At 44.2% G+C, this 24,301-nt stretch overlaps 1 protein-coding gene across 3 annotated transcripts in view; it reads left to right on the top strand.

Moving 5' to 3' along the window:
• Positions 1-23,374, top strand: part of ZAP70 (zeta chain of T cell receptor associated protein kinase 70) — a 36,029-nt gene extending 12,655 nt beyond the window's left edge. Inside the window, exons 1-14 of one of the 3 annotated variants that reach the window (XM_075611590.1) lie at positions 413-542; positions 621-735; positions 5,546-5,991; positions 6,412-6,572; positions 7,676-7,814; positions 8,666-8,747; positions 13,177-13,211; positions 14,176-14,224; positions 14,697-14,877; positions 15,112-15,324; positions 17,161-17,353; positions 20,322-20,462; positions 20,603-20,715; positions 22,061-23,374. In XM_075611590.1, the coding sequence (XP_075467705.1) occupies positions 5,590-5,991; positions 6,412-6,572; positions 7,676-7,814; positions 8,666-8,747; positions 13,177-13,211; positions 14,176-14,224; positions 14,697-14,877; positions 15,112-15,324; positions 17,161-17,353; positions 20,322-20,462; positions 20,603-20,715; positions 22,061-22,178 (1,827 nt within the window). In that variant the 5' untranslated portion in view covers positions 413-542; positions 621-735; positions 5,546-5,589 and the 3' untranslated portion in view covers positions 22,179-23,374. Of the gene's footprint in view, positions 1-412; positions 543-620; positions 736-5,545; positions 5,992-6,411; positions 6,573-7,675; positions 7,815-8,665; positions 8,748-13,176; positions 13,212-14,175; positions 14,225-14,696; positions 14,878-15,111; positions 15,325-17,160; positions 17,354-20,321; positions 20,463-20,602; positions 20,716-22,060 lie in introns of those variants that run through there. The other 2 variants (XM_075611591.1, XM_075611592.1) reach the window with 2 other exon arrangements.
• The last annotated feature ends 927 nt before the right edge of the window (positions 23,375-24,301 follow it).

Raw genomic sequence — 24,301 nt, 5'->3', positions numbered from 1 at the left:
TGGGGATAAATAATTTATTGTATAGGGATCCCATGGAAGTCTACGCAGATAAATAATTTCTTGTTGAGGGGGATCCCATGAACGTCTATGGAGACAGATCATTTCTTATAGAGGGGGATCCCATGAAAGTCTATGGGAACAGATCATTTATTGTAGACGAGATCACATGAAACTCTATGGGAACATATCATTTATTGTAGAGGGAATGTCCAATGAAAGATTATAAGGGAAAAAAATGTCAAACAGGTAATAAGGGGGGCACTTAAAGATATAGATGTTTTCGGATGAGACTCAATTCTGCAGGTGCTGAGTCCCTATCATATAAAGCGATCAAGCTGTTGATGTTGTGAGTGGAGTTTTCTGACATTCACGTAACCACTCCCTCTCCCCCTGTCTTTCCTGCCCTTTTAACTCTTAAATGAGAGCACTTTCTTCTATAAAGAATAGCAGCACGATAGCGGGGAGGTTCTGCGCACTGCGCGCGTGCCGGAAACATTCTGGACAGAGGCTTTATCTTGGAACAGAAACAGGCTAGGGCTGAAGTAAGTTTATCCGCCTCTTCGGCCTTGTTCTCTCTGCTCGGAGCTGTTTCCTTTCTGACCCTTCTTGTTCCACTGTAGTTTGACATCAAACTCCGCGCTACCCACTTTAAAGGGGATTTCAGGCAGGCTTGTGATGATCAGGACATCGCTGGGTGATAGGGACAGATGGTGATGCAGAAAAGAGACAGTCACGGTGAGAAGGGGGAGACGGGAAAGTGACAAAGAAACTGGACAATCATAATGAGAATGGTTAAAGGGTCAAAGGTGGGAGATTGACACTTAAAAGGGACCGTCCCACAGATCAGGAGCAGAGAGGACAGTGACAGAAAAGAGGGACAGTCAGATAGAAAGGGAGTATAGGCGGCAGAGACAGGGGATAGTGAAAGACAGAAGGTCAGGGTGAGACGGAGAAGACTTGGACAGTTTAATGTCTACTTCTCCTAAATCAGAATTCTGCTGTATGCCATATTGCCAGTATATTATGCTGCATATATGGGTCGTTCTATAGAAGGTTTATTGAATCAATTTACTCAGATGTTAAAGCGAAATGGGACTTCATTATCGCACTCAAAAATATTTGATAGTTAGGAAAAATTATATTATTTACATATATATTTATTTAGAAAATACTGTAGATATATATATATATATACACACAGTATATATATATATATGTACATGTTTTTTTAATGTGTGTGTGTATGTGTACACAGGGTCGCTAGCTGTCCTGTTTTATGATCCATTTACAGTCTTTGGGGGGTAGATGATGTGTATGAAGCGGACCCTATTAAGGTCTATAGGGCAGTTGTATGTAAGAGAGTGATCATATTACAGCCAAAGGGGACATCTGATGTGTGGAAGAGGGTGATCCTTTTAAAATGTATGGGTACAAGAATTGAGACTGAGCGTGAGTCTGAACCTAAAAAGGATAACTCCCACTGAAGTTTAAGGGGCGACTGTTTAACAGTTTAAGTGGGCTAGTTAAGGTTTCACTTACTGTTTATTATACCGTGTTCATTTCCTATAAACCACATTAACAGCAATACCCGCATACTATTTCCACTCCAACTTTGCTTTCTGTAGCAACACTTGGTTGTTTTTTTGTTTCCACGCCTCTATCTCAAGATCTACTCTCGTCAGTGGAACAGCCAGCTAATTACAGCATCTTGCGTGGGAGAGTCACATACCCTAGTAGTTCAAGAATTATAGCAAAAGTGGCTATGGCGTGCCATTACTTTTTATTTATAACCCAAAAGTACCACTAGTTTTCTATTTATAAACCAAAATTGCTACTTTTTTTTTATATACAACACAAAATTAACACTATGGCTTTTATTGACAACCCCAATTTACTTTTTTTTAAAAATTTATTTACAACCACAAAGTACTAGTTTTTGTATATACTGTACAAACTCACTGAACGTACCACTACATTTTTGCTGACAAACATATAGTTTCACGTTCTAAAGAAAAATAGCATTATTTCGGAATTATCTCTCCTTTTTATATATATTTCTAATACAAAGTCAAAGTAGTATTTTCCCCAGTTAAATACATTTTGCGTGCGCCACACAGCACCATTACTGTTTAAAATCCACTTCGACCACTGATGTAACCACGTTTGTCTACCATCACTGCGTGCACATTGCAGGGCCCACCGTCAAGCAGATTTCGGCCGAAGATGGGTTTAAAAAATGGTCACTCACTGTAATATATTTATTTGCAATACCTTTCTAGATCTAAAAAGTAAAAAAAAAAAAAAACAAGTTACTTCTCGACTGTCACAGCAAATAAGTATTTCCTGCCTCAATTTCCTGTACGAGTCAACTCTCTCTTCTGCTCAGTCAGTTCTGTATATCATTTTCTTTAGGATCAGCGTTTTGGGGTTTAGAGAGAGCCAGAATTTGAAACAGTTCTGAAAATGATTATAATGCCCTAACCAGGGATGGCCAGCTTCAGTCCTCAGGGACAACCAACAGGTCAGGTGTTCAGATTATACCTTCTTCAGCACAGGTGGCTTAATCTAGTCTTTCACTGAGCCACTGATTGTGACACCTGTGCTGAAGCAGGGATATCCTGGTCTGTAGGTCGTTCTTGAGAACTGGAGTTGGCCATCCCTGCGCTAAAACTTCTTGTATAATATCTTGGGCAGGTAAATGGAAACTTGGGCAGAAACAAGAATTAACAGGCAATTTACTAATTATATGGGGATAAATTAGGAGAATCCTTGCTGGAGAAGGAGTTAGGAGTGCGTGCAGACAGCAGGCTTAGCAATAGTGTCCAAAGTCACACAGTAGCTGCAAAGGCAAACGATCTTATCTTATATTTGGGGACAATACAAGGAGCTTTCAAAATAACTATTCATCCCAAGGGCAGTACAAATGACACCAGCCACAAAAGAAAGGGTTCTTTCCAGTAAGATAAACAGTGATATGCTGCACACCATACTCTAAGCAATATATATACATAACATTATTACCGGTGCTGCTGGTTCAAAAGGGATACCTGTCACAATCATCCAAGCTTGAACTATGAAAAAGAAGGATCCAGCGCTCCACGGGTTTTGCAAAAAGTTCCAAATTTATTGCGCCATACACAACGACCGTTTCAACCTTAGTAGGTCTTTTTCAAGACCTACTAAGGTCGAAACGGTCGATGGGTATGGCGCAATAAATGTGGAACTTTTTGCAAAACCTGTGGAGCGCTGGATCCTTCTTTTTCATAATTTTTTCCAGTAAGGGCAGTTAAAATGTGGAGTTCATTACCCATGGAGACTGTGATGGCAGATACAATAGATCTCATTGACTGCCCCACACCTCTGGAATGCCCTTTCCCTCAATCTCCGATTAGCACCCTCTCTATCAACCTTTATGACCCATCTTAAAAAACACCTCCTTAAGGAAGCATATGAGTTGCTCCGTGGCTGATACTATACACCTCATACAGTACATAAACGTTGACCCCTTGCAGGCGCACTTACCAGAACACACTCCTACTGTCTCTGTACGTTCCTCCTACTTACCAATTAGATTGTAAGCTCTTCAGGACAGGGACTCCTTTTCCTAAATGTCACTTTTATGTCTGAAAGCAGGATGTTGATCCAGGGAGTAATCTGATTTGCAATATTTGGAGTCAGGAAGGAATTTATGTTTCCCTTTATGAGATATCATTGGATGATATTTCACCGAGGTTTTTTGTTTGCCTTCCTCTGGATCAATATACTGTAAGTGCGGATATAGGATAAAGTCTCTGTCGTCTAAATTTAGCATAGGTTGAATTTGATGGACGTATGTCTTTTTTCAACCTCATCTACTTTGTACTGTACCTATGTAAATCACTCCACAGCAAACGGTATCATTACAGATATAGAGAAAGTGGCTCAGGGGCTTACAACACTTTGGCCAAAATGTTAAACTAAAAGACCATTTTATTTAATAGATATATATACATATATATTTAGGCACTGTAACGTGTATAAGTTTCACTGGATGTGCACTGAGCTCTGTCTGTGTTTCATGTTCTGTCTATGTTTAAAACTAGAGACAGAACATAAAACACAGACAAAGCTCAGTTTTAGCACATCCAGTGAGACTCATACACGGTACAGTGCCTAAATATATATGTATAAATATCTAATAAGTAAAATGGTCTTTTAGTTTGACATTTTTGGCCAAAATTGTTGTAAGCCCCTGAGCCAACGCCACGGCAGACCACATATCAGGGTCCCTAACGCTAATATAAATTCTTAATAACCTGTGTAATAACAGGAAGAATGATTTATAGTAAATCTGTCAATATTAGTTGCAAAGTTCTAAGTCTGACTGAAGCTTTTATTAACCTGTACATTACCAGGAAAAGCACTCTGTATTATAGATGTCACAGCCAAACTGCAAGCAGGCAAGTTCCCCTGAGTGGAAGATGCTATGGAGTGAGCCCATAACCTTTTAAATGTGGGAGGGGGTGATCTTAAATTAGGAAGGAGGTTGCCACCCTCCAATCAGCCATGACTAGCTGGACAAGAATTGTAAAACATACTGGACACCTAACAAGCTCCTATTGAACCCCCAAAATGACCACAACATATATATAAGCATATGAGTGTCACAGAGGAGTGCTACTGAGCATGGCAATATATATTTAAAACTAGAGACAGAACATAAAACACAGACAAAGCTCAGTTTTAGCACATCCAGTGAGACTCATACACGGTACAGTGCCTAAATATATATGTATAAATATCTAATAAGTAACTTGATAAACGCCTATGTGAGGCCGAAACGTTGTATATCAAGTGACTTGATAAACGCCTATGTGAGGCCGAAACGTTGTATATCAAGTGACTTGATAAACGCCTATGTGAGGCCGAAACGTTGTATATCAAGTGACTTGATAAACGCCTATGTGAGGCCGAAATGTTGTATATCAAGTGACTTGATAAAGGCCTATGTGAGGCCCGAAACGTTGTATATCAAGTGACTTGATAAAGGCCTATGTGAAGCCGAAACGTTGTGCATCTTGAAATATTTTAGAGAAATAAGAGATGGATCATCTCTCTTTTTACTGTGTTGCAAGGGACATACTAGACTAGTTGGGGGTCATATTGCGTCCCTTCTGTGTGTGTCAGCTCATATAATGGGACAAACAGACTTCATTGGCCCTAGGTCCCTTCTGTCTGTGCCACTATGTCACCCTGCAGTAGGAAGGACAGACTCAATTGGTCATAACCGTGTGGATGCCATTTTTCTCGGTGTCACCTTGTTAGAACAGTGTATATGAATAGACCAAAAGCAGAAAATGTCATCCTGCCATGGGAGGAATAGACTCCATGGGCCATAGATCTCTACTATCTGTGTCACTCTGTGAGCATACAGTGGAAACACAGACTCCATGTCACATTGCCACCTTCTGTGTCACTTTTACCCTGCAGTGGGAGGGACAAACTCCATGTCCCAAAGCTCCCTTCTCTGTGTCACCATGTCACTCTGCCCCTCACTGTACCCTAGGTTCTTCTAACTGCTCCTTTGCGTAAGACCTGGGCGATTTAAAGATGCTGGACGCAGCCCGTCAACTGCCCTTCTTCTATGGCAGCATTTCTCGCGCTGATGCTGAAGACTTCCTCAAACTAGCTGGGATGATGGATGGCGTTTTCCTGCTGAGACAGTGCCTGAGAAACCTGGGTGGATATGTTCTCTCTGTGGTGCATGACTTGATAATTCACCACTACCCCGTGGAGCGGCAGCTGAATGGCACTTACGCTATTGCGGGGGGGAAACCCCACTGCGGGCCGGCCGAGCTCTGTGAGTACTACTCCAAAGATGCAGACGGGCTGTGCTGCACCCTGCGAAGGCCCTGCAACCGGCCTAGCGGATTTGATTGCAAGCCAGGAGTATTCGATAATATCCGGGAGAACATGGTGCGGGAGTATGTGAAGCAAACATGGAAACTGGAGGTGAGTGGGCAGTGCCAGTCGAGGACATGGAGGCGGGAGTACGGAGAGTGCAGAGTCTGTGTTCTGCAGGGGTGCAGAGTTTTTCATTACTTTGGTACATACTGCAGTTTTGCATTTTGGAGATACAGAGAGACAGGCTGCAGCTCTTTCCCCAGCTCACCAGCGACCTCTGGATGCATCATGCACCATACTCTGCTCACATGTGATCCAATTAGCTCTGGCAATTAAACCTAGTAGACTAAATACCTGAACCAGAGGGAATTCCCGGAATCAAATGACTAGTCTGATTCCCTGCCAGGACTACTTACAGACACCTGAATCTGCGCCAGTTGTTGCGCACAGGTAACAGCTCCCTGTCACATGTAGATATTGGTAGTTGACCTATACTCTGACCTTCTTGTTACCCATACATGCACACAGGGTGATGCTCTGGAGCAGGCGATCATCAGCCAGGCTCCACAGGTGGAGAAGCTCATAGCCACCACTGCTCATGAACAGATGGCGTGGTACCATGAAACGATAAGCAGAGAAGAAGCTGAACGCAAGCTATACTCAGGGGCCCAGCCGGATGGCAAATTCTTGTAAGTTTTTAAGCACAAACCTCTGAATGGCTTAAAGTCTCTGCACTCACTCAACTTCAGGCTTATCTAGATTGAAATTGCAATTTGTGAAATGTATTTTTTTTTTAAATGTAGTTTTTTGTTAACTTAATGTAGAATTTTAACAATCTCTTTCATCAGGGACTCTTTCCTTTATTTTCATGTTGTAGCTCTCTAGAGCAGTGTTTCCCAGCTCCAGTCCTCAGGGAACCCCAACAGGTCAGGTCTTAAGGATATCCCTGCTCCAGCACAGGTGGCTCAGTCAAAATGACTGTGCTGCTGATTGACCCACCTGTGCTGGAGCAGGGATATCCTTTAGACCTGACCTGTTGGGGTTCCCTGAGGACTGGAGTTGGGAAACACTGCTCTAGAGTAATCTGTTGGTATTTTTGTAAGGTTTTTGTCTGGAGTAAATCTCATTCTAGAATGTCCTCAGCTTCTGATCTGACTCCAGAATTCTCGCCATTTCCTTAAAGCTTTTCTAACATGCCCCTGCCTTCTCTGAATCTTATTCTAGAATGTTACCATCTTATCTTGCTCTAGAATGCCCGCAACTTCTTCTCGTGACATTACTATAGAATGCTCCAGGTTGCGCTTTGTTATATTGAAGATTACTCCAAGATTCTCTTGATCTTACTCTAGAATGCTTCCAGCTTTCTTTGATATTGCTCTACAATGCTTTCGCCAGCTCTTGATTCCCCCCTTGTGCTCTCACCTTCTCTCGATCTTATCTCAGATTGCTGTCAGTTTCTATAAAAACATTTCTAGAATGATGCCAGCTTCTTCTGTGCCAGAATGCTTCTAGAATGCACCCTTGCTTATCATGATCTTTCTTTCTAAGATGCCCCTTGTTTTATTTTTTTCTGGACTCTCAGAGCTTCTTCTGGTCTTCTTCCAGGAAGTGCATCTTGTAAATATCTAGATTGTTGCCACCCAGCCTTCCGTGTCCCTCTAATCATAAATTGTGAGCAGGGAAGGCTTTACGTACGAGATCTAGTTACATATACAATAATATAGTTTTATTGCAGAATGTGTAGTTCTTCATTGTTCTTTACTATTACCAACTCTTCTTTGTCCTTCTTCAGGATGAGAAAGAGGAAAGAAAAAGGGACCTTTGCTCTCTCCGTCGTCTATGGCAAAACCGTCTACCATTATAAGATCGATCATGACAAATCTGGGAAGTACTCCATCCCTGATGGCACCAGGTTTGACACCTTGTGGCAGGTGGGTCCCTTTACCTCAATCCCATGCATGTTCCTCAAGAAGTTATTTGTCCCCCTAGATATTGATGGGATCCTCCTCTGCAAAAAAAGACTGGTCCCCTAAGACTGGGATCCATCTTTACTTTAAATTATTTGTCCCCATAGACTTTTATGGGATTTCCTTCTACAAGAAAATGTAGATGCTCTCTTAAAGGCGTGTTTCTGCATCGGGTGTTTTTATATGGGTGGGAAGCAGGGGGGTTGCTGAAGCTGACCCCATTAATTTCAGCTCCGGAGATCCTCTGCTTCCCTAGATACATACCCCCGTAGCTCATGCCAGTAGCAGCCCTAGCTGGGTGTGCAATATGGCAACTGAAATCTCTCGCAGCACGGGAGCCAATAGGAAGCAGTAACATCATCCATTGTAGTTTGCCATTGGCCCGCCATAGGACATTTACCAACCAGGAAGTAACCGGCGTGAGCATCTCCGGTAAGTATCTCGTTCAGCTCCGGAGACCCCCTGCTTCATACCCATGTTGAAATAAATAAATCAGTAAATACTGCTTTAACTTTGGCAAAACAAATCCCCAGTACTAGAAATATATATATTTTGCGTGAATACAATTTCATTAAATGAGTGACAGACTGTATGTAAACTCTTGAGGCTGGAATCAAACCGGCAATCTTGTGTATTTAACACCAACACCTTAATTGACAGATTCATTTTGGAAATCACAATGTCTCTTCTTCAGAAGTCAGTGCAAAAGAAACCAAGGGTTGTGCTGAGATTAAGGACATTGTTTAACCCAAGGCCGTTATATAGAGACTTGGTTTCCCTTACTGATATCCCTCTTCTTCTCACCCCATGTAAAGCTTGTTGAGTACCTGAAAATCAAGCCAGACGGAATTGTAACCATGTTAAAGGAAATCTGTCCCAACGCCAGCACACCGCAAGGTAAGTCCAACGGAACTGGGAGGCATCGCTCGATACACAATACTGAGGGTGAATTTGACTTTATTCAGTCCCACGTAGGACCAATGTGGCCCAACGACAGTGATATGTTTAATGGGTTAAAGGGTCAGTTCCATGTAGGACCAAAGTGATCTAATGACAGTGACGAGTTTAATGGCAAAAAGCGTCAGCCCACATAGGACCAAAGTGACTTAATGACAACGGCATGTTTAGAAGTGCATTCTAAGGTCGAGTCCATGCTGCCTGCTGGCTCGCTGAGGTGCGCTGAGGCGCAGGGAAAGCGAGTGCTTTCCCTGGCCTTGCGGTTGCTTACCGCACGCGCCGTCAGCGGGCCTTCAGGGGGCAGGCAGGGGGCGGGCCGGGGGCGGGCGCGTCACTGGCCGGGGGCGGGCCAGTGACATCACGGAGCTGGTTCGCCCTCATTGGGCGAACTGCTCACGTGACCGGCCTGTCTCGCCGGCAAGCGGGGGAATTTAAAATTCCCCTAAGACCTGCGCTTCCGCAAGCGCGCGGAAGCGCAGGTGAGCCCCTACTAAAGCCGCTCTAATTGCGGCTGCAGGGGCTCAGTGCTGAGCGGGAGCGTGCCTCAGCATGCTTCCGCCAGCAAGCAGTTAACATGGCCGAGGCGTAACATTGCTGGACAGAACACATCCTTTTGTAAAGAATGTAACAATCTAAGGCTACCCTGAACAAATCTAACTAGGATAATACAATAGCAACGCATGGGCTGCTTACATTTTTTTGAAAATAAATTACAAATTGAAATTCTTAGGGGCTTCGGAATGGAAATGTGTTTGTCAATCAAGTGTTTTATTACCATTATCCCACCCTCCTTATCAGAGAGCCAATAAAGATAAGTGGAGAGAGGAAAGAGGGGCTCGGGTTGTACACACACTTGCTGAACACACAGTGACATCCGCATAAAAAGGGAGCAACCAGATGAAATCAAACACCTCCTAAGTCTCAGCTCATGACTAAGGTCTTGTCCCCACTGCTCGTGGCTGAGCATGCTATGGCGTCCGCGGCGCGAACAAGATATGGACCACTATGGGGCCTGCCCCAGCCACTACCTGCGCGCGCCTGCAGAAAGTGCGATGCGCGGCCACCTTTCCCAAAAGACAAGATTTTTGTCTTTTGGCACGGCGAACTAGCGATGGCCACGTCACGGCGGCAATTCAGCCAATGAGGACGAACCAGCCGCGTGATGTCATGGCGGCGCCCCTGCTACGCCTCCCCGGGGGTCGTAGCCTAGATCTTGTCTTTGCTCCCCCTGCTGTTGCCTAGACACGTGTCCCATCGCGACCCCTAGACCACAGGTCGCGGCTAAAACTGGTGCACGCACCGCCAGGCGCTCCGACGCGCGCGTGCACGCAGTGACTGGGGCCGTAGCTTTACCCATGCCTCAAGTTGGGGGGTGGGGTTTTGCTCTGTGACACTGACAATCAAAGCAAACAAGAACATAACACCCATAAATAATACCCAAACAATGTCTTGGAAGAAATTGTTTGCAGCTTTATTTATAAATACAAAATCTAAACAAATCTAGGGTTACCTGTCTAAGTTGCTCTGCCCGCAATTCCATAAAGCCCAGGGGATTCCACCAGCTTGTTTCTCTATATGCCAACAGTCGCCCATGCCAGTTGGTCCAAAAACCCACCACATAACTGGAAGTTCACCCCCATACTGACCGCCCGAGCCAGGTATGACACTGCCTTCCCCATAACTACCAATTGGCAGGTAACTTAGACCTACCCAAAAGGAGCCAACTTTTCCTGGGTCCCCAACCCATCTAAACTTTACCGTCACGCTGCAAGAAAAAACCAGGGAGGTAGGGTGGGACTTCAAACTGGTCCGGATGGCAAAGAAGTAGGTGTAACCTTTGGCCTCTGCATATGTACCCTTCCTTCACTTCAGGTTGGGCTAAAGTTGTGAATGGAGTATCCCAAGGACTGGTACCCCTGCTTTTTAACTTGTTTATTAATAACCTTGAGGATGGCATAGAGAGCAAAGTCTCCATCTTTGCTGATACTAGATTGTGTAAGGTAGTAGAATCAAAGCAGGATGTAATTTCTGCCCAGAAGGACTTGGAGAGACTGGAAACTTGGGCAGGTAAATGGCAGATGAGGTTTAATACAGATAAATGTGAGGCTATGCATTTGGGAAACAAGAATAAACAGGCAACGTACAAATTAAATGGGAATAAATTAGGAGAATTCTTGATGGAGAAGGATTTAGGAGTGCTGGTAGACAGCAGGTTTAGCAATAGTGCCCAAAATCATGCAGTAGCTGCAAAGGCAAACTAGATCCTATCTTGCATTAGACGGTCAATGGATGGAAGGGAAGTAAACATAATTATGCCCCTTTCTAAAGCATTAGTAAGGCTACACCTTGAATATGGAGTACAATTTTGGGCACCACTCCTTAGAAAATACATTATGGAACTAGAGAAAGTGCAGAGAAGAGCCACCAAATTAATAAAGGGGATGGGCAATCTGATTTATCAGGAGAGACTAGCTAAATTAGATTTGTTTACATTAGAAAAGAGGCGTCTAAGAGGGGATATTAAAACTATATACCGGGACAATGCAAGGTGCTTTCAAAAGAATAATTCATCCAATGTGCAGTATAAAGGACACAGGGTCATCCCTTAAGGCTGGAGGAAATGAGATTTCACTAGAAACAAAGGAAAGGGTTCTTTACAGTAAGGGTAGTTAAAATGTGGAATTCATTACCCATGGAGACTGTGATGGCAGACAATAGATATCTTAAAAAAAAAAGTTGGACATCTTTTTAGAAAGGAAATGTATACAGGGATATACCAAATAAGTAAACATGGGAAGGATGTTGAGCCAGGCAGTAATCTGATTGCCAATATTTGGATTCAGGAAGGAATGTATTTTTCCCCTTATGAGATATCATTGGATGATATAATACTGGGGTTTTTTGTTTGCCTTCCTCTGGATCAATATACTGTAAGTACAAATATAGGATACAGTATCTGTCGTCTAAATTTAGCATACAGCAGGTTGAAATGGATGGACGTACTATATGTCTTTTTTCAACCTCATCTACTATGTAACTTCTCCCCCCAATCAAATCCTACACTTAACCGATCGGCAGCAGTTATGCTGACCCTTCAGCTAGTGCCTCTGAGCTTTTCTTAATGTTTGCAAACAGACTATAACAAAAAAAATTAAAGTGGTGTCAGATTCTGGTTAAAAAAAAAAGGAAAAGGATCAAAAATGACCAGATTTAATCTCTTTAATATGTCAGTGGCATTGGTTCACTTTGGTCCTCGGAGGGGCTGATCCCTTTAGCGGGTTATGTCATTACAGTACATAAATAAGAAAAGTATTTTAGGATCAGTTAAGAGAGACTGAGGCTTTAACTCTAATTTAACAGGTTTAAATGTATGTGATTGACACATTGTTATTTTTTTAGGCTTTAAGACTTCTGTAGCAGCCAACTGAGGTTTTTACAATCTATACCTAACCTCTTTTCAACAGGACAGTGTGTAAACTCTTGTATATAGAAGCACATTGTTGAGCAACACTTTTTGTTTAAACTAAGTGTGCTGCCAAAGAGATAAAAAGGGAAGAACAATAATTACCAGATAACAGTAGAATGTAAAGGGCGTGGAGAAAATAGTGACCTCATTTTTATACACAGAATTAATTCAGGTTTTGCAAATGCATTGCTCATGTCCGCAAATGGGTCAGAGAAGACATTTAATATCTATGGCCATATTAGGCGATGCTCTATGACACCCTACATCTCATTCACTTGCATGGGCTACAATGTGTCTTCCAGCATTGAAAGGTGTCCTACGTCAAAGCTCACCCTAGTAAATATGGCCAATAATGAATACAAATGTGTCCCTGTTTCATCATCGAATATTCCTGTGAGTTTTAGAGCACAGACTCTGTAGCGTGTGTTCAGTCCCCGCATGGGTACAGGCTCTGCACTTCTCCGACCCAGGGTTCACCTTGATTAAAAGTGCAATGTGTGAAATGTGATTTTATCAAACATAAATGAAAATATTTTTGGTTAACGTTGAATTTTAACAACCCAACATAAAAGCACATGAAAATGGGAATCCCTGCACTGCAGAGCTTACAATCTAAGTAAAATATCGAGGGATAGGGGCGGGTAAGACTGTTATTTATCATTTTCAAATGTTATCCTATTTAATCTGTAATACTTTGTAATACAGTATGAGTACCTTCAAATAATTTATTTTTAACATTCTTAATTAACATTAAAACAGTTAGTGATGTTTTTGTGTTTTTCTTATTGAACAGATACCTGTCACGATAAATATCACTATCACGATACATTTATTAATAACAATATGGTGGGACATGTGTTGCTATTGCCCTTTCTGTGATTTGGCTTCATTTTCTTATTTCAGTTGTTGCTGCAGTTCCACCATCACTTCCAAAAAATGTGAGTAACATCGAATATCAAAGAATTGAAAGCGATCAGTCCTAGAGGAGTCAGGCTCTGCACCCCTCCACCCAGCTTTCTAAGGCAACGGCCCCAGTATTTACTGCTGCACGCGCGCCTGGCGGCGCGTACACAGATAAAAGACGTGATCGGCGATCTGTAGGGGAGCGATGGGATGCATGGGTGGGGGGGCTGGGCCATGACGGGGGGCTCGTGCACAGATAAAAACAGTGATTGGCGGTCGGTAGGGGAGCGATGGGATGCGCGGGGGCGGGGCCATGACGCGGTGCACGGCCAAAATGGGGCAGATCTGTCCTGCCATTGGTTGCGCGCTGACCACGTGATCGCATCGTGGCACAGGGAAGACAACATTCTTGTCTTCCCTACAAGCATACACATCATCGCGCTTTGCGCACCCACGGCCACTGGGGCCTGCCTCATAGAGGGCTGTTCTGTGTGCTGCGGTGTGTAGCGCGCGCCGCAGTGGCCACTGGGGCCAGCCTCATAGAGGGCTGTGCTGTGTGCTGCGGTGTGTAGCGCGCGCTGCAGCGGCCACTGGGGACCTGGCCCAACTGTCTAGTCCTAGATGTGTATTGTAGTGCCTTGCTCACTTAACGTCACTCTAGGGCTTGACATCTTAGGGGGTATTAGGGTGAAGTTATTAGGGGCAGCTTGATGGAGCAATAGGAGGAGTTATAGGGAGAATTTATATGGAACAATAAGAGGAGTTATAGGGTGGGTTTATATGGAGCAATAGGAGGAGTTATATGTGGCAATAGGAGGAGTTATAGGGAGCAGTTATATGAAGCAATAGGAAGGGCTAAGAAGGATACTACAAATGGAAGGATATCGATTAACAAGCTTCTTCCATAGTAAGCAGCAAGAAGCAGAAAATGAGGATTGGTAATGTGTATGAATCCCTGTAATGAGACAAAACCATGAACATTTGTGTTTTATTACTCAGAGACAACTGGCATCAAGCTCAGATGGTTACACCCCAGAACCTTTCAATGGTGAGAACATACTGTAAGGGACCCTGGGTGTGGGCGGGTGTTCCCATTGAAGTCTATGGGGGCAATTGATATGTGTAAGAGGGTTATCCCACTGATGTCTGTGGGGGCAACGAATGTGTGAGAGTGATCCCATTTAAGACTATGAAGGCAGATCATACTGTAGGTTTAAGTATAAGTGAACTATCCTAACTTTTAAGAGGTTGATTCCATTGACATTTATGGGGGCAACTGATATGTGTAAGAGGTTGATTAAAATCCTTAGCAGCAGCTGATATGAGTATGAGGGGGACCCCATTAAAGTCTGTAGGGGGGGTAACACTAGCTGATAATGGGTGGTCCCATTGACATTCGTGAGGTAACTAATATGGTTTGGTAGCACAGAGGCTACATTTTGCTTTACCCAGCACTGATTGAACTCCACCAGCTCTTCATCAATCAATCTCTCTCTCTCTCTCTCTCTCTCGGATTGCAGTCCATGAAAAGTCCCGCATCTTACCCATGGACACAAGTGTGTATGAGAGTTCTTACAGTGACCCAGAAGAGCTGAGACAGCGCAAGCTATTCCTGAAGAGAGATGATATCATGATGGATGAGGAGGAGCTGGGGGCAGGGAACTTTGGAAGCGTCAAGAAAGGTGTCTACAAGATGAAGAAGTAAGTCTTCCCAGAGGAGGTCCTTCTGGTGGTGGTGATGGTGAATGCAATGAAGAACCTCTATGTGAACTTGGTGACGACAATACAGCAACAGAAGTCCATAACTCTTGGGACTGACATTGGGAAACTCTACAGGCTTAGCAATAAAACCCTCAGCTCTGTGTGACTGGGTTCCTGGCTTTGTAGTCTCCCTATGTTCTCCTGACTTCCCATTTCCTCCTGTGTCCACTCCAGGCGTCACATTGATGTGGCCATCAAGGTGCTGAAGATGCAGAATGAGAACGAGAAGGTGATAAAGGACGAGATGATGAAGGAAGCAGGGATCATGAATCAACTGGACAACCCTTATATTGTGAGGATGATAGGGGTGTGCCAGGCTGAGTGTCTCATGCTGGTCATGGAGATGGCAGGGGGGGGACCCCTTAACAAGTTCCTGACGGTGAAGAAGTGAGTGGAAATTGTAAGCTAATGCAGAAGTTGTTGGATGGTGGTAACAATACTCCACGACAGCTTTATTGCCTTTTCTCCGACAAAGCTTGCAACCTGTTGAGTGAGACTTCGGACTGTAAAGAGTATTATTCCATAAACGTTTATAGGGCCACTGATTTCTGTAAAAAGTGTGAGTCTTTTAAAGTTTATAACATAACTAATTTGTGTAAAAGGGTGATCCTATTGAAGTACTGTACCGCACTTCTAAAAAAAATATATATATATTATACACAGTGGTTGACAAATCACCAAAAAATCTACTCGCCACACCAAAAAATCTACTCGCCACCTAGTACCAAACGTGTGCTGCTTGGGCCAATAGGAGCTCGCCACGATGTTAAATCCACTCGCCCGGGGCGAGCAAATGTATAGGTTTGTCGAACACTGATTATACATACATACATACATAGTGTATTGAGTCTGACCAGGGACGCAAACAGCTTTCCTGGGGCCCAGGTCTTCAGTTTTCACTGGCCCTCCACACTCCACCTACCCCCAATGTCGGCAGCCTTGCGAGACTCCGCCTCTATCTCACCCCCATCTCTCCCCTCTCCCACCCACTCCCAGTGTCGGTGGCCTTGCGAGACTCCCCCTCTATCTCTCCCACCCACCTCTTTTCCCCTACAACCCTCTCCCACACATCCCACCCCTCTCTCCCTCTTGCCTCCACCTCTCTCCCACACCCCTCTCCCACACACATAATACTCCCCCTCCACATCACACACATAATACCCTCTCCTCCACATCACACACACATTACCCCCCTGCATATCACACACATCGTCCCCCCTGCACATTAACCACATCACCCTGCACATGACACATATCCCCCCTACACATCACACACATCCCCCCTACACATCACACACATATTACTCCCCTGCACATCAAACACCCCCCTGCACATCCCACACAATACTCTCTGCACATCACCCCTCTGCATATCACACACATACCCCACATCCCCCTAAACATCACACATATCCCCCCTACACACACACATCCCCCCTGCACATCACACACATCCCCCCGCGCATCACACACAATACTCCCCTGCCCATGCCCCCCCTGCACATCAAACACATAATACTCCTCTGCACATCACATCTCCTCCACACGCGCACACCTTCTGATCCACGCAGTCCAGTCGCCAAACTTCTGGCGTTGGGCTGTGGCCTACATGGGAGGCCACTACGTCAGAGGCGAGAGGCCTGCTGCAGGGGTGGGGGGGAAAGCCGGGGCCCGGCAACCGAACGCGGAGATGCCGGCCCCGGGGCAGCTGGGGCCTGGCCAGAGGTCTCCAGTGTCGGACGGGCCTCCCGCAGCAGGACGATTGTCCCGGCTCTGCCTCCCTGTCGGCGGCCCTGAGGCTGCCGGTGCACAATGCTCGTAGGGATCTCTCTGCCAGGGTCCCAGAGCATGCATTGTCTCAAAAGAAGAAGAAGTAGGGCACACGGATTTTGTATAAAAAATGACAAAATATTTATTAGGCCATTTCGTTTTATAACGATCCCATTGAATTCTATGTGGACAACTGATGTGTTTAAGTCAGGTAATGAGTCTACTATGGGGTCAACTGTTGAGCGTAAGAAACACATCACAATGGTTTACAGGGCAATCCAATTGAAATCTATAGTATCAGCTCATGTTTGTAAGAACATGATCTCGACTTTTAAGGACAGGTTTACTATATATACCATATATACTAAGTGGTGTTACTTTCAGCCTGGAAGAGATCTTGGAGTGTCTTATGGAGGAGCACTGCTTAGTAATCATGGCTCTGCTTCTCTGCAGGGAGCAGATTCCCATCCATACTGTGGTAGAGCTTATGCACCAAGTGGCCATGGGAATGAAATACCTGGAAGAGAAGAATTTTGTGCACCGTGACCTTGCCGCCCGGAACGTCCTCCTGGTGAACCAACATTACGCCAAGATCAGCGACTTCGGTCTCTCCAAAGCTCTGGGAGTGGATGATAGCTATTACACGGTAACCAAGCTCCAAGGTGCTAGGATAAAGGAGTAGCTTAGTGATAATGTCACCGTCTTTAAATTGTATGTACCTGTGTTATAATCCTAGTGTCAGCTCTTCCAAGTCACATTATCTCTATGGTTCAGTAGGCAAAGAGGCACCCAATATCCCATGGAGTATAATGGAGTATTTACACTGTGTTTTATTCCCCCCCCCCCTTAATCGGTGAGTTTATTAGAAGAACGACACTACCCTGATCTGACCAATGGAACCTCCATAAACACAGAAGCCCATGTTTACCAAGCAGTACACTTACAGCCCATTGATTTGAATGAACTGTAAAGGGTATTCCGTTTCCAGCCCATTCAAATCAAGCAGGTGTCTTATGGCAAAAGACCTCTTCGTAAATATGGCCCACAATGTTCCAGGGAACAACAATGGCTACCGCCACTTCCTTGCAGATGAGCAAGTGGATAAGGGGGATGTTGCTCTGACAGTGTTCTTCTTCTTTGTATTTATTGGCTGTGGCAGTTTTGACTTTTTTTTAAAGCCTTTTCAGGAAGAACAGTGCATGTAAAGCGTGTGAACTCGTTTCCAGTCCCAGTGTCAACTCCTAGTGAAATTGGTCACTTTATCTCCTCATTACTCTGGCCACATTAGTTTATAAGCTGCATGGCAGGAAGTCATTTAAACGTAAGTTTCTTATACTTGCACTCTAATAGCAGTGTATCCAAGCAAACTACCGGCAGTCCTCGGTTATCCAACGGAATCCGTTCTGGAAGTAGCGTTGGATAGTGAAACCATTGTAGAATGAGTCCCATGTTAATCAGTGGCGGTGAGCGTTGGATAACGCATTCAGGTGTTGGATAACGCAATCCGGCCCCTAGGGTTGCATTGTAAAGCGTTGGCTATGCCATTCGTTGTAAAGTGAAATGTTGGATAGCGACGACTACCTGTACTGCACTTGACACACAACCCGGGTAATATTAAGCAGCAGCTCCATCTTGTGGTGACTTCTAGATAACACTAGAGTGCATTTAGGGTCATATCTATGAAGCAGTCTTCTCTTTTGCCATCAGACACTTTCTGGTGCTGGAAGACATACTGTATTACAGTCTATTCAAAACCGCTTTCTCACTTATGCAATTTCGTTTGTCCATGTGTCAGAGCAAAGGGGATTGTGCTTTGATGCATCACAACTTGTACACACTTTCTGATGCAAAAAATGTAACTAATGTTTCTGCTAGAATGGCCAGCAACACTGTTTTATGCTAGTAAAAGACATGTGCAAGTTGATATGCCCCTTAATATGTGCATACGGTAGTTATTCTATAACACCTCGTATTGCTCCCTATAACTCCTCATATTGCTCCATATTACCCTGCCTATTGCTCCATATAACTCACCCTATTGAGTGAGTTATAAGGAGCAGTTATATGGAAATAAAATATAAATAAAATATCCCTCTATAATTCCTTCTATTTCTCCTTATAAAATTGCTCCTTAAATCCTCATGTTAGGCACCAGATTCGTGACCTCAGAATAATGGAGCGGATCGAAATTGTTATATCTGCTAGGTCTGGCTCTGAATGTAGCAGGAGAGACGAGCTGTGCAACACAGACCTGGATCAGGGCTGATGGTGTACAGGAACACCAGACAAACAGGCAGAGTGCAGCACCAGAAGAGGAGGCCAAAATTAGGCTAGGAAAGGCAGAGGTCATGGCAGGCTGCAGACAGAAACACCAGGTCAGGATACACTGGAGTTTCAGGAAAGAGAAAAGCTGGAACAATAGATGAACCACGTTGATCCAGCCACCAAGCAAGCGTGTACCCAACCTGATTAAAGACAGGAACTAGATCAGGGCGGGCTTCGAACCACAGCGACAGAACAGGTCGGGGTCCAGGCAGGTGACATACAGGGATATCAGCACTCGCATCGGTCCAGGGAAAAGCCGGGGTCTATACAAGCGACATATAGGAACGTCAGGACATGGAGCAGGGTGGGCACTGAACTGGAGTACCTGACAATCACAACTTATTTTCAGTACCGAATAAGCAAGCAGTGGTCAAACACGCCGGGGTCAGGGCAGGCTGCAGGCAGGTACAAGGTCAGAGCTGGCCATGGTTGTGGCAGGCTATAGGCCAGACAAGTCAGGAAAACACAGGCTGCAAGGCAGAAACAAGATAGATGAGGTAGCAGAGCGCTCAAATGCCAGGTCAAATGATGATATAGTGCAAGAACCAACATCAAAGGAAATCCATAGTCACAAATGTAAAGTAGTGGTAATGCAGCTAAAATATGGGAACAGTCCTCCTGAAGACAGGTAGTGGGTAGTGCAAGATCACCCACGATCAATCTCATTGGTAGGTAACCCTGTAGCAATAATTACTCACGTTCCTTGGTGTGACTGGCTGGCTGTGCAACTTCCAATGCTGGAATGCAGAAGTAGAAGATGAAGAGGAGCGCACGAACCGGAGGAAGCAGGAAAGGACCCAAAATCAAAAATATATTAAAAAAGGTACTTTATTGTGTCATGAGACCCATCCAACGCGTTTCGAACGTCACCGCGTTCTTTATCAAGGATCGTGCGCTCCTCTTCATCTTCTGCAAGGTAGAAACAACAATGCTGTGACATGATCTGGAAACTAGCAAGCAGGAAACAGCGAGCTTTGGAAGCGCATGGGTGCGTCCATGAGTCTGATTACAAACAGGGGCTACAGGAAAAGCTGCTGCCTCTGAGTGCTGAAGTTTAAATTGCTCAAGGCCCGACAAACTATTTCTCCATATATACACTCTCCCTCAATGAAGGGAGTTGTTATAGGGAGCGGCTACAGGAGCAGCGAGGGGAAAAATTCTAGGGAGCAGTTAGGGGAGGCGTTATAGGCAGCAGCTATAGGCGCAGTAAGATTAATATGATATAAGGGGAAATTGAAAAGTCTGCTCTTTGTTCTAACCACACACCCTCTCACACTTACATCCTGCAGGCTCGTTCCGCGGGGAAGTGGCCTTTGAAGTGGTACGCCCCGGAGTGCATTAACTACCGCAAGTTTTCCAGCCGAAGCGATGTGTGGAGCTACGGTGTCACCATGTGGGAGGCGTTTAGCTATGGGCAGAAACCATACAGGGTAAGGGGCGCATTTCCATAGCCAAACTGCACAACATCTGATATAACTAACTTGAGCAGGGGAACGTGTTTTTTGAGCCCTCTTAGAGGAACTGGGGGTTCCAGATAGGACTGATCAGGAGCCCTGTCTGTTTCCTGCAGAAAATGAAGGGCCAAGAAGTCATATCTTTTATTCAGTCAAACAAGCGCTTGGAAAGTCCAGCGGCATGTCCTATAGAGATGTACCAGCTCATGTTAGACTGCTGGATATTCAAGTAAGAGGCAAAGCTTTTACTCCATATAACCTCTCCATATAACGCAACCTATTGCTCCATTTAACCGCTCCCTATATCTCCTATTTCTCCACATACCTCGCTATAATTCTTCCTATTGCTCCATATAACTCAAACTATTGCTACATATACCTCCCTATAACTCCTCCTATTGCTTCATTTAACCGCTCCCTATAACTGTTATTATATCACTCTGCATGTTATTATATCACTCTGCATGTTATTATATCACTCTGCATGTTATTATATCACTCTGCATGATATTATACAGCTCTGCATGTTATCTCTCTGCATGTTATTATACAGCTCTGCATGTTATCTCTCTGCATGTTATTATATCACTCTGCATGTTATTATATCACTCTGCATGTTATTATATCACTCTGCATGTTATCACTCTGCATGTTATTATATCACTCTGCATGTTATTATATCACTCTGCATGTTATTATATCACTCTGCATGTTATCACTCTGCATGTTATTATATCACTCTGCATGTTATTATATCACTCTGCATGTTATTATATCACTCTGCATGTTATTATATCACTCTGCATGTTATCTCTCTGCATGTTATTATATCACTCTGCGTGTTATTATATCACTCTGCATGTTATTATATCACTCTGCATGTTATCTCTCTGCATGTTATTATATCACTCTGCATGTTATTATATCACTCTGCATGTTATTATATCACTCTGCATGTTATCACTCTGCATGTTATTATATCACTCTGCATGTTATTATATCACTCTGCATGTTATTATATCACTCTGCATGTTATTATATCACTCTGCATGTTATTATATCACTCTGCATGTTATCTCTCTGCATGTTATTATATCACTCTGCATGTTATTATATCACTCTGCATGTTATCTCTCTGCATGTTATTATATCACTCTGCATGTTATTATATCACTCTGCATGTTATCTCTCTGCATGTTATTATATCACTCTGCGTGTTATTATATCATTCTGCATGTTATTATATCGCTCTGCATGTTATCTCTCTGCATGTTATTATATCACTCTGCGTGTTATTATATCACTCCGTGTGTTTTTATATCACTCTGTGTGTTATTATATTGCTTTGCATGTTAATGTATCCCTCTGCATGGTAATTATATTGCTCTGCACATTACTATATATCACTCTACATGTTACTATATCGCTCTGTGTGTTATCACATTCCTCTGCATGTGATTATATTCCTCTGCATGTTATATTATCTCTCAGCAATGTATTCAAATGTGTGCCTGCAACAGATTTGGCTCGTCTATTGACTCCCTAGCTATAAACACTCTCTGCCCTCCCTACAGAGAAGAGACTCGTCCCTCCTTTGAGGATGTTGAAGCCCGAATGCGGATTTACTACTACAGTGTCGCTAACAAAACAGAAGGTGAAGCCACTGCTGCGGCTGAAGATATGAAGAACTGAGGACAAGTGTCCTGCACCCTTAGGAATGGTCTAGTGCAGGGGTGGTCAACCACAGTCCTCAAGGGCCACCAACAGGATTTCACGACATCCCTACTTTAGCACAGGTGGCTCAGCCAAAGACTGAGCAGGGATATCCTGAGAACCTGACCTGTTGGTGGCCCAAGGACTGGAGCTGCCCACCCCTGCCCTATCTCCTCCTAAATTACCACAAATTAGATTGTAATCTCTATTGAGACGATTTCCTCTCCCCTCTAGACTCCCCCCACCCCCCCCCCAAAAAAACCCCATATATTTACAATTTATGGGGTTATTTCTTTTTGGGAATCTTGAAGTTGTTAGAAATGTAGAAGGAGCGATTTCCAGAATATCTGCAGAACAAAATCCTTAAAATAACATTTTGAGTCAGTTATTGCTTTGTAATTGTAAATAATTCCACCTTTTTAATTTCCTTTACGTGGTGGATTTAGTGGAACAAAGCTACACTGGTCTGACCCCATGGACCTTTTTGGTTCGGTAGACAAAGACAACAACATTCATTGGCTGTGGCTATTTGACATATCTGAAGCCTGAAAGAGCATTGCCTTTGAAGTGGGTGAATTTGGTTTGAATCCCAGTGCCTGCTCTTTTTGTGATCTTGTGATAGTCACTTTATCTTCCTGTGCCTCAGGCACCAATACTAGATTGTCAGTTCTTCAGAGCAGGCACCCAATGTGCCTGCAACATTCAATGTCTGCACTATATAATTCAAAATATTATCCACAATCTCGGATCATGACCAGTGCAATCCCAAGTAGCCGGTCAAAGAAAACCAACCTTGTGTAAAGAATTGATCAGTCAAGTTGACTTCTTCAAACTAATCTCACAGTTCTAAAAGCCAAGATGTGGCCTCTTTGGTTTCTATGAAAGTGAATTACAAATCACATTTCTCTGGGCCAGTGTTTGTCAATCAAGTGTTTTCTTTATCCCTATCTCACACTGTCCTTATCAGAGAACCAACAATGATAAGAGGAGGGGGAGAGAGGGAGTGCAAACTCTTGTGGAACACACAGACAAAGAAGCAGCCCGAGGAAATCAAACCCCTCCAAATCTCAGGTCATCATGTTTACACATTGACTTTCAATTAAAAAAAAAAAGTGTATCAATCACGTCGAGCACCCTTTTCATCCCTGATATTAGTTGACCCCCCCTGCCTCTAATCCAAATCACATGGGGAAAAAAAACCCCGTTATTAATCGGTATAGAATGTAAACGTGAATACATGTATACGTAAAAACACTTCCATATTTCAACATTTTTAAAACAGCAAAACATTACAAATGTTGTTTTTAAAAAAAAAAAATAAGTCAGTGTAGTAGAATAATATAATGCTGACTGCAATTTTTTATTTTATTATTTCAACTTCTAATGCACCCTCTTTCTCCCCTCCTCCCCCCCCTTTCTCCCCCCATATCTCCTCTCTCTCCCCCACATCCTCATCTCCCTCCTCCTCCTCCTCTCATCCCTCCCCTCCTCACTCACCCACTCTCCTCTCGCCCCCTTTCCTCTCAGCCCCTTAACAATGCCTACTTTGCTTCGGTGGGGAGGACCGCAGGAGTTGAGCAGGGCGGAGGCAGAGGAGGCGGTGGGAGAAGAGGACGGAGGACTGGCAGAGCTGAGCAGGGTGGCAGTGGAATTTTGTTGGAAGAAGCGAAGCAGAGCAGGACGGCTGTGGAGGAGCACTTCTCCCCTGCCATCCTGCTTCGCTCTGACGGTACTCCGTTCTCTTCTCCTGCCGCTCTCCTCTGCCACCACCCTGCTCCGCTCCCGCCATCCTCCTCTCCCGGCGCCCTCCTTAAAAAAATCTTGTGCCCTCCCCCCCAGGTGGCACGTCCCTCAATTTGTGCACCCCTGCACTAAGGGAGTGACCCCTTTATGAGGGAGGTTCCAGTAGTAGGAAAAGGGCCAGTCTAGAATAAAGATGGGCACCAGGAACTTTTATATGTAACACCCTATGGGGCCTAAGGGGAATGGGTCTGGTCTAGTCCAGGGAGCTCGACTAGCTCCCTGGACACTACTTCTCCCTTCGCCGGCTTTGTCGGGACTGAGCACGCCGCCTCCAGTCCGCAGAGGAAATCCTGAATGAC

This window comes from Ascaphus truei, chromosome 8 (genome assembly GCF_040206685.1).
Source record: "Ascaphus truei isolate aAscTru1 chromosome 8, aAscTru1.hap1, whole genome shotgun sequence".
In the NCBI taxonomy this organism is placed as follows: Eukaryota; Metazoa; Chordata; class Amphibia; order Anura; family Ascaphidae; genus Ascaphus; species Ascaphus truei.
The sequence above is the reverse complement of the archived record's forward strand: the minus strand, read 5'-3'. Positions and strand labels throughout refer to the sequence as shown.